The sequence below is a fragment of the Neltuma alba genome, unplaced genomic scaffold (assembly GCF_004799145.2).
Source record: "Neltuma alba isolate B1F8T4 unplaced genomic scaffold, ASM479914v2 tig00004320_pilon, whole genome shotgun sequence".
In the NCBI taxonomy this organism is placed as follows: domain Eukaryota; kingdom Viridiplantae; phylum Streptophyta; class Magnoliopsida; order Fabales; family Fabaceae; genus Neltuma; species Neltuma alba.
This window is the reverse complement of record NW_021633655.1, coordinates 13,232-24,087: the sequence shown is the minus strand read 5'-3', so window position 1 is coordinate 24,087 and position 10,856 is coordinate 13,232. Positions and strand designations below refer to the sequence as shown.

Sequence of the window (10,856 nt, the reverse complement as noted above, 5' to 3'; positions counted from 1 at the left end):
GCTGGGTGTTAAATATTGAGTGTTACTAAAAAAAAATATTTTACCTTGCTGAGTGCATTAACAATTAATTTAGGATTGTTGCTGGTCAAAAAAAAATTAATTTAGGATTGACACTGGAAAAGTATTTTTAAGGTATTAGATTTGAAAAAAAAAAAAAAAGGGCACTCACCCCGGGCTTTCACTCAAAACGGCGCAGTATCAAAGGTAGAGGAGGGCGGCGGATGGTGAGGGAGAAGGAGAGAAGCCGCGTCTAAGGAAAACTCAAAACCCTATCGGCTCGGCTCTGTGAATGCTGAAGTGATCTCTGAGAGAGAGGCGGGATCCTCGTCGCGTCGTCGCCAGCCCTGCCTCGTCGCCAACAGCCCTGCCTCGTCGCCAACCCTGCACAATTTGAAGAAGTAAAACAGAGCACGAAAAATGGTGGTAAGGATTCGATTATCAAGATTTGGGTGCAAGAACAAGCCATTCTATCGGGTCATGGCTGCCGATAGCAGATCCCCGAGAGATGGCAAGCACCTTGAAGTTCTAGGTTATTACAATCCCTTACCAGGTTCTCACTTCTCTCTTATTCCCCCTTTTTGTTTGGAATTGCCATTTCGGTGTCTGTGTGAGGGAGGTTTCGTTTTTAGCTGGAGTGATCGGATTTCGCTAACCGCAGCATTCTTTTTTCTGTTTGAACTAGAGTTTCCTCTCCCCGTGCGATGCACGGGATGAATTTACTTTAATGCTTTCATTAAGCTTAACATGTATTATATGTATGGCTTGTGGCCTTAATTTTCTTAGTAGTATCTGAACCACAAAATTAGCCATGAAGCAAAACACTCAGTCCGACTGTCTTTAAATTGGTTAAACCGGTCTTTTTAATAATGGAAGATAAGATTCTGCTCCCTTGCACCATATTTTCTTTTCAAACAGTATTTGGTTCAAATTCAAATAGTACCTAGCAGTATCTGGTGTGAGGATCATTTATTTGTTCAATATTTTCATTTACTTGTATTTGGTGTAAGGATCTATTTTTATTTATTAATATCTTCCTGAATTGTGACTCTATAACATAAGAATCTGGATAACGTGTGATATTTGAGACATAAGAATTATTTAGCCCAATAGGTAAAACATTCAAAATGGAGGAAAATAAATATAGATACCAACTATAAAAGCATAAGAATTATTTAGCCCAATAGGTAAAACATTCAAAATGGAGGAAAATAAATATAGATACCAACTATAAAAGCCATCAAAAAGGAGTTCTATTAATTAACCAGTTTAAAAGAAATATCAAAATAAATCTCCCTGCACCACTTATTTTCACTTGCATTCTTGTTATGCATTTTTTCACTTGAAATCTTCCCTTGCATCTAAAGCGCATTTGACCACTGTATAAATAACTACTGTGTTTTGTCAATAACAAAGTTGCAAAGTTAGGTAAACTTCATGATTCACGAAATAGGTATAGAAAAATTTCTGCTTCAATACATCCCCCAAGAAAGCTGTCCATTTCCAACTCTACCATACTGAAATTAGAGCAAGAAGTTAGAGATCCCATCGTTCATTATTTCAACCCCACAAAACAACTGTGTTTTTAGTAATGGTTTTTGGCTTGTGACTTTTAGCTATTTGAAACTATGGACAAAACAACTTTGTTCACATCCATTGGTCTATCGTTCATATATGATGAGAAAAAGAAGGGAGAAATGAGCCAAAATGGACAAGAGGGAGAACTTGATTCAATGGATGTCTTAATTCGAAATCACAGCCTAAGAACACCAAGGACCATCCTTTGTTTCGCTTTGTATTTGCACTTTCTCCCTTCCCTTCAACTGCCAAGTTCAACATTGGAACCAGTGAGTAAGTACCATTGAGTTTTGATAATTACCTTATCCTCAATTGAGGATAAACCTATTGGTTTTGCTTAACGTCAACTCTGAATAAAAAGGTATGGGACAAATCTTTTTCTTACACGAAACTCACAGGAAAGCTGCACATCGCCAACTGCCAAGAAAATGAACTTTAGTAATTAACATATTGCCTTGCAGATATTACCCAATACCATACTCAATACCTTTAGCAGTCTAGTGAAGATGATAGCCTCAAACTTATACTTAAAAAGAGGATTAAAAAAATTATGACATCCACATTCTGCTAGATATGAACTCAGGTAGATAATTAAAGACTAACCAATATGCATCCCAGCTGTGGAACACAATAAAGGAAGTATGAAAGATAAAACAACATTTAGCAGAATTGTTATAAGGTCCTTGAAAATGAATTATTGCAATACAATATCATATTTGCCCAAATTATGGATACGTAATTGCGCCTCCAAGCAGCAGTGTGGTGACACAAAACATGGCATGTACAATAGCCAATACAGAGATGAAGATATGTACATGATGTAGTGATTCTAATGAGAAAAACAGGACCTTACCCTATGGAGATTCATACCTGATGTGTAAGAAGGAAACGGATCTCTCTGTTGATCTTAAAATTCTTGGCCTCCTCGCATCCTTGGATTGAAAGAGGGAGCTTCTTACAGCCACTAATTCTCCTCTTTTCCAGCGATGTAGAAGAGAGGGAGAAAGTTATATGCGAAATCCTATCCCATCTATGCAAAAAAGATTACTCATGCAGAAAATTTCCTCCCCCCTCCCTTGTTAGGTTTGGTGAAGAAAAGAAGAAAATGAGGGGGAAAGGAAACAATTTTGAATTTGAAACGGGAAAATATTAAGATGAGTAGATGTAGTAAGTGTAAAAGAGCTGACACACTCTTTATAAGGACTGAAAAATATGATGAGATGAGACAATATTTACCCTTTCCTACGAAATAAGAGAGAGAAAATCAGAAAATTAAAACCAAAGAAATTCATTCTAGCACAGAGCCACATGCAATAGCCGATACTGTTCACTTAGCCATTACTGTTCATGGCACAGGAAAATAAGTGAGGAGTCATTATGGATAGGAAATTGGCTCGGCTTGCTTTTGATTTTTATTTATTATGTATATAGATTCTGAGAAAGTGTGAGAAAGGAAGAGAAATTCGTTGCTGAAAATAAAACTTTACGAGTTATTTGTATCTTTCTAGTGGTCAGAATTTTTTGTATCCACTAGGATAGGTTATGATGTATTGATAGGGTTAACCTTCACTTTCAAGTGGGAATGAGAATCTGAGTTATGAATGCCAATAGAATTTTATCAAAAAATGAAATTGTAATGGAAAGAGATAGCATACTCAAACCCAGGCAATATCTTTCTTGGTGGCGACAATGTCTGTTCCTTTCTCCTTTTTTAAATTTAGTACACTCTAGTCCCAGAGAATTGCTGCAAGTGTCTAGTTATATATGTTAGTCTATAATGTGTTCTCTTTATTATTTAGCGATGAGAAAGTTCATAGACGGTTCTAATGATACCATTTAATTCTTTTCAACTTACATTGCTTCTATACAGGGCAAGATAATGCAAAAAGAATGGGTCTAAACTTCGAAAGAGTAAAGTAAGTATTTTTATTTAGTTCCCAATACACATATCATTGTTGATTCAAGTGATTGCTAAGAAGAGCATGTTGGTTTTTTTCAGTTGATTGGCTATTAGCCCAATCTTTATCTATATGATTGGCCAAATATACTTCATCTAAGTGAATTCTTTGGAACATACATGTTTTTTTTCCCCCTTGGCCGGCTTTGGAACATAAATATAGGTTATTATTCTTACGGCATTAACTTCTCTTGCCTTCTTTCTCAGGTATTGGCTTTCTGTTGGAGCCCAACCTTCAGATCCTGTACAGCGTCTACTATTCCGAGCAGGGTTACTGCCGCCACCGCCAATGGTGGCCATGGGGCGTAAAGGCGGATCACGTGATACACGCCCTGTCGATGCTCTTACTGGGTGTATCCTCAGTCAAGAGAAGCCAGTTAAAGATGACAGCAATAAAGATGATGGTGAAGATGACACCCCCACTCCATAAAACCTTACTATGTTTTTTTAAGTGTTTTTTTTTTTTTTCTAATTCTGTTGACCCTTCTATTCTAGGTATATTACGAGAATGTGTATTTTCAATCGGCTTACCAGTTAACTGAAGAGAATAATTGCTATTTATTTGTTGAAAGTGCCTGTTGGGAAAGGGTTGTGAATCTGTAACGTGTCATCTAAAGCCAGAGAAAAAGTCAGATGGCATTTCCACCTTCTCAGATATGATATGAATTTTGATTGGTTTATGGAAGTGAATTGATGGTTAATCTTGGTGATGAAATCGTGAAATGCCTGATATTTTTGTATTTTGGAACTTTTGCTTGGTCCGCAAGGAAAATAGCTGATTAGTAATCCTTATATTCTGAATATCGTCTTGTTAGTTTTCTTATTTCTGTACTGCATTTTGATTCTGTCTTGAGGATGCATTTTGGAGGATAATCTTTAGTGTAAATGTGAATGCAATTCTAAAAACAAAAGTAAACTAAAGGAGTGTTCATGAGATATTTGGGGTTTAATTTTTGATATGTCGTTAGATTTTAGATTTAAATGGACTAGTCAGTGAAATGTCAATTAGTAGGCAGTGCCGACCTTTGGGCTTGGCGGGGATTTTTTTTTTTTCCCTCTATGCATAGATATTTTCTTATTGTAGTTAATTTTATTTAAAGCACTGTCAGGTATTATATGTGAATATTTCTTTTAATAAACAAGAAAATTTTGTTTATCATGTTGTGGGAGACGAGTTTCTTCTATTAAACTTAATCCTATCGGTAAATGGGGTTTTTTTTTTTTTATGGAATGAAAAGTAGGATAAAAAAGGAAATGAAATAGGAATTTGGTATCATTAGAACCGTTTATGAACTTTCTCATCGCTAAATAATAAAAAGAACAGATTATAGACTAACATATATAACTAGACACTTGATTCTCTGGGGCTAGAGTGTACTAAATTCAAAAAAGAAGGAAGGAACAAACATTGTCGCTACCAAGAAAGATATTGCTTGGGTTTGAGTATGCTATCTCTTTCTATTACAATTTCATTTTTTGATAAAATTCTATTGACATCCATAACTCAAATTCTCATTCCCACTTGAAAGTGAAGGTTAACTTAAAGTGCAAACATCTGATTGAGCTAGTGTCATTGCGTGCACCTGTCAATACATCATAACCTATCCTATTGAATATGAAAAACAGCTCTGTGCAGAATGCAGATACTTATTGATTTCTGACTACTAGAAAGATACAAATAACTTGTACAGTTTTATTTCCAACAAACTAACATTTGGTAATCTAATTGCCTTGAATCTCAAATTTCCCTCACAGTGACGACTTTCTCAGAATTCAGAATTCAAACAGAAACAAGAATGCTGCAGTTACCTCTCTCACACAAAAACCGAAATGGAAATTCCAAACAGAAAGGGAAATAAGAGAGAAGTGAGAACCTAGTAAGAGATTGTAATAACCTAGAACTTCGAGGTGCTTGCCATCTCTTGGGGATCTGCTATCGGTAGCCATGACTTGATAGAATGGCTTGTTCTTGTACCCAAACCTCGATAATCAAATCCTTACCACCATTTTTTGTGCTCTTTTTTACTTCTTCGAATTGTGCAACAGTTACCAAACAAAAACACAAACACATAGAGGGTTAGAGACGAGGATCTCGCCTCCCTCTCAGGGATCACTGCAGTATTGATAGAGCCGATAGGATTCTTTGGTTTCGCCTTTGCGTTTTCTCAGCTTTTGTGTTGTTTATTGGCGGCTATCAAAACGTCAAATAGTATAATAATAAATATAAATAGATTTAATATATATTTAATCCCTTAACACACACACAGAGTTCCCCTAATCGTCCAATCTACATAATGAATATGTAACAGAAGCCTCTACAAGAGAGGTTTGTGTTGAAGATATTTTTGTACAGTTCAAGATGCCATTGATGTGCCACTTTACAGTGTTACCAAATAAATAAGATGAAATAGTATTGCTCTACTTGCTGAATTGAATTGTTTCACGACCACACGATCAGGAAAAGGCAGTGTGAAAGGCATCCAATAGCAATAATGAAACAAAATTTCCTTTCCAAGTTGTTTGTATGTGCAGTCATTCATCATCATCAGGATCGCTGAACTTTATTGAGTGGGATTGGATATCAATCTGCCCCCCTCACGTAGAAGTGCCAATATAACGATCTAATTTATAAGTCTAGGAAGCAAAAGAGAGATGATTGCATGGCAAGCAATGAGAAAGGAAGAAATTGACCATGAACCTACAGAAACAGATATATACATGGATTTTAAGCATACCTTGCCCCTTCTGATTACTGTTATTTGCCTTGACATCCTCACTACCAAAAGGAGAAAGAAAAAAGTGGGAAACAAAAATGAAAGGATAATTAATAGATAATTAAATCACAAAGAATACTTTGAAATCAATAGCATAGATTTAAAGAGGCCAAATAATGCAGCAATAATTGGGAAAGTGAAATTGGCACTTTCTAGAACTGATATGTACCTAACAGCTAGAGGCAAATCCTCAATGAGAATAAACAGAACTTTCAGGTTGATTGTACCCTTCAAGTTTTGACAAACGACTTGAGAAACACTGATTAAGTAATCTAAAAGTCACACATGACTTCTCAATCAATCAACAATCATGTGTGTTCAATTCTGGAGATATAGAGGCTCATTAAACTAGAGCATGAAAGCCAAATCAGCAGATAAACAATAAGTTCGCAGTTACTAGGTTAAACAAGACTCCTTTTGTTATTCCTTTTGAATAAAAGTACAGTGAGACATGTAACTATAATTCATGCTACCATTTCAAGTTTCAAGAATCAATTTTGAAATTATCACGAACTTCACAATTACTAAACAACACAATGCAGAGTTTCCTTCTCATACCTAATTTTTAAATATTTGAGACACATTTCTTCTAGATCAACTAATGATCCATCGCGATTATCTTTCTACACCAAGCAGGAACAACAACATTAGCCAACAGAAGCAACAAGCAAGAAACAAGCTTTTTTTACACTGAATGCTAAGGAGTGAAACATAAATAAAAGGGAACTACGCACAGAAATCCTATATTACTAACCTATACATACAACATTCCTCTATGCCATGCATAAAATATCATCCGTTATCAAAATTAGTTGCTTTTCTTCTTAACGTCATATGTTTACTTCAGAAATTTAAAACGAACCCATTGAGCATAGAGATCATTCCCTTTTGCTTTAGCTTCAAAACGAATGTTCACATTGGTAATATTATGAGCTATAAGAAACGGCATATTATAAATGTATGTTGCGCCTTCTACTCGATTGTTGGACCAGCAGATTTTTAAATTGAGCTACATGATATGAAAGCAAGCATATTTTGAGCGCCACTCTGCAGCACGTTGAAAGAAAGCTTAGAATGAAATAATAAGGGGAAATAATCACCGCCATCATCCATGACCTACAACTTGTTTGATCCAAAGTAGTATCTGGATTACTGGAAACTAAACCAATGCCAAGGGACCAACAAAATGGCCAACCAATAAAACTACCGAACATGTGATATACATTGTCATCTTTCAAAACTGCATTGTGTTTTAGACATATTTGAGCATGTTAGACCAAATACTATAATGTAAGGTCGTAGAGGTTGGCCGCTGAGTTATGTTCTGTAGCAGGATATGTTACCTGCTACTAGAACATTGATTTTCAATTCTTCAAGAACTCCTCTGTATTACGTTCTTTTTTTGACGTGATATAATGGAACACCCTAATACCACCTTTTTCTCAGTTCTATTACATGATCGAAAATTTAAACTTTATTATTGGTTCAACTCAGCCAATTCCCACATTTACAGCGAGAGTAGTAAAACCCACCTCGATTTGTGCTTTGGTACGAAATTTTTTCAAGGTCTTTGAGAAGCCATGGAGCTCCAAATAATGAGCTATAGATTGGTGAAGAAGAACTTTCTGCTCTAAATTCAACGAAATATTTCCATCGGACCGGTCGCTAGTATCACTTCTATGCTTCATCATTTGGCTCCCTAACAAAACTTGGCAAGGCGTAAACGCAAAAATAGAAGACTTTACTTTGTTATCAGTTAAATTTGCCGGCATTCGAACAGTCTTCAAATTTTGGACTTTTTCTCCTTTTAATTTATCAATTCTTCATTGGGCATCTTATTTTGACAATACGAACAAGCTGATGTGAATTCTGTAGCTGGCTATGCCGTCTTGAAAGCAAATTTATTTTCTCTTTCCCCCTGCAATTTTTAGCTATAAAAGCCCCTTCTAACCAATGGAATAGTATGATGTGGGTTTGCATGGTTTTTGTGTTTAGTTGGTGATTATAATTGTTGTAATGTAATGTCTGGGATTTGTGTTTGTTGTTTCACATTGCCTTTTGTAATAAATGGAAAACTCGATACCTATGAATTTTTCATTGACTTTGATGGTCCTGTGAGCTGATTGTTGCTTAGTTCATTGCATTTAATTTTCTATCCTCTTAATCTAAAGCATGGGCGGAGAGGATGTTAAAGTTGGAGTAGTTGTTCCTTGTTGGCGGCAGCAAAGGAAAACAGCAAAAGTCGATTCGAGTCGCGTCACAAGGACACTGTCCTTGAGAGATATTCCGCAACCCCTCGGTGTAACAGGTAGCGGCACTTCCCAGGATCAAACTCGCCAATTTTCAATTGCGTTTCCCTCCTGATAACCCGTTGTTGTGTGCACGAGGCCTACTTTCCTCTTAGCCCATTTATCCCTCCAAGGATGCTTGATCTCATTTATACACTTAGTCTTCTTCTCATCTTTCCCATGTGGGACTTTATTTGACACACATTGCAATGTTTACACAACATTCCTGAGTCTGTATTTAAAAAGCAGAAGAGAAACAAGGAATGGGCTCTGGCCAAAAAGGAGGAGCTTGAAGCTGCCAAGAAAAAGAGATCTGAAACACGAAAACTAATTTTCAACAGGGCTAAAGAGTACACAAAAGAATATGACGAGCAGGCATGTAAAGTTAAAATTTATAAGAATTACGTTGCAGAGCTTAACATGAGTTTTTTTGGTTCATTTCTAGCTGCTTACGCATTGGCTTAATTGCAATTTATGTTCAGCGAAAGGAGTTGATTAGATTGAACCGTGAAGCAAAGCTTAAGTGTGGATTTTATGTCGACCCAGAAGCCAAGCTGTTATTCATCATGAGGATCCATGGGTAAATAAGCATTCTCTCATGCTATCTTGTTCTTGTGATGCCGCTGAAGGAACCGGATGATAATGAAAATTTTGAATTCCAGTATCAATTCTATGCATCCCAAAACAAGGAAGATTTTGCAGCTCCTGCGTCTGCGGCAGGTAACCCTGAAATACAGTTAGAAGCATCGGATTGGTGGAACTTCTAGCTTTCTATGTTATATAATTTTAGCAAATATTTCATGGCTGCAAAACATCTGAACTCCATTTCACTGTGTTTTCTGCTTTATATCTTAATTCACCCTAAAGTAATGATTAGATTTTTTATTTTTTTCCCTCCCAGAGGAAGGCTGGGAGGTTTTAGGAGTTGCGTGTCTTATGTCGGCAATTTATATGTGAACTTCCTGTGTGAAACACTAATTCCCAAATAAGGATAGAAAAAGTAGTGCTTAGATCCACCTACGATTCCTTAGTTTTACAAAGAAGCATGAAAAAGTTCCTTAATGACCCTATTTATATCTATGCATGTTATGATATTGATACATTCGAATATGACTTTTTTTTCAGTGTAAACGGAAAATACTCGAATACTAGATAGATTGTTTGATTTCAAATATGTATAAGCTTGCTCTACATATGTTATTAGCGTTTTGCACAAACATGATATAACTTTACACATAAACTTGCATTCTTTTGCCATCTTTCTTGGTCTGCTTATCACTTTGCCTTCAAATCCCCCTATTTGTGATTCTCTTCATTTCATGCGTATGTGTTTTACATTTTATTTCCAAGAAAATCTAGAGTTGAGCCTTATGATCCTATTTGTTAGGAAACATTAAAAATTAGGGACAAGGATTAGAATTAGTATTGAAAAAATCTATTAAAAAGTGTTTCACATAAGAGATTGTTTGTAATATGGGATCAACCAAATCCATGTATGTGGGATTGAGGAATATTATGGGAGAAAGTGGTATTCTCTAATCCCACTCCTATGGGTTTGTCTAATCTCATATAACAAGTAATTAATTATGCTAAATACTATTTTAATGATTTTTTTCAATTGCAATCTCAATCCCTATTCCTTATTTTCAATGCTTCCTACTAAACGGGACCTATATGTCTATCTATCTGCAGATATATATTTAATGGTGTTTTTCTCAAAGTTAACAAAGCCACTATGAATATGCTGCACAGGGTTGAGCCTTATGTTACCTATGGGTATCCAAGTTTTTAATTTATTTAATAGGTTTTTCTGGAATCTTTCCTTGTATCACGGCTCATATTATAAACAAATTGACTTTAGGTACCCTAATTTAACAAGAGGGGCTTTGGGAAAGTCAACAAGCAGAGAATTCCTTTGACTGACAACTCCATTATTGAACAGGTTAGTGGTTTATTGTCTAGCATATGCAAGTGTTTTTGTTGTCAACTGTGCTGTATATGCTTGAACATTTTTCTTTTATAACGTGGTGCTTAATTGCAGAGTTTGGGTCAACACGGCATTATTTGTTTGGAAGATTTGATCCACGAGATCATGACTGTTGGACCTCACTTCAGGGAGGCAAATAACTTCCTGTGGCCTTTCAAGCTAAGGGCTCCACCAGGTGGTTTGAAGAAGAAAAGAAATCATTATGCTGAAGGGGGTGATGCAGGCAACCGTGAAGATTATATTAATGAGCTCATTAGAAGGATGAACTAGTTTTT

The 10,856-nt window shown here is 36.0% G+C and overlaps 1 protein-coding gene, 1 long non-coding RNA gene and 1 pseudogene across 2 annotated transcripts; 2 read left to right on the top strand and 1 right to left on the bottom strand.

Annotated features, from left to right (window-relative positions):
• The first annotated feature begins 244 nt into the window (after positions 1-244).
• On the top strand, positions 245-4,324 carry LOC114744282 (30S ribosomal protein S16-2, chloroplastic/mitochondrial-like). Its single transcript, XM_028932461.1, has 4 exons — positions 245-550; positions 3,446-3,491; positions 3,740-3,936; positions 4,028-4,324. Exons 1-4 carry the CDS (start codon positions 418-420, stop codon positions 4,072-4,074), a joined length of 423 nt encoding a protein of 140 aa, XP_028788294.1. The 5' UTR covers positions 245-417; the 3' UTR covers positions 4,075-4,324.
• Positions 2,044-5,615, bottom strand: LOC114744283 (uncharacterized). Its single transcript, XR_003740080.1, has 2 exons — positions 5,407-5,615; positions 2,044-2,817 (listed from the first exon to the last, which is right to left on the bottom strand). It is a non-coding gene; the product is annotated as an uncharacterized LOC114744283 (long non-coding RNA).
• Positions 5,616-8,478: 2,863 nt separating this feature from the next.
• On the top strand, positions 8,479-10,856 carry LOC114744281 (60S ribosomal protein L7-4-like; annotated as a pseudogene).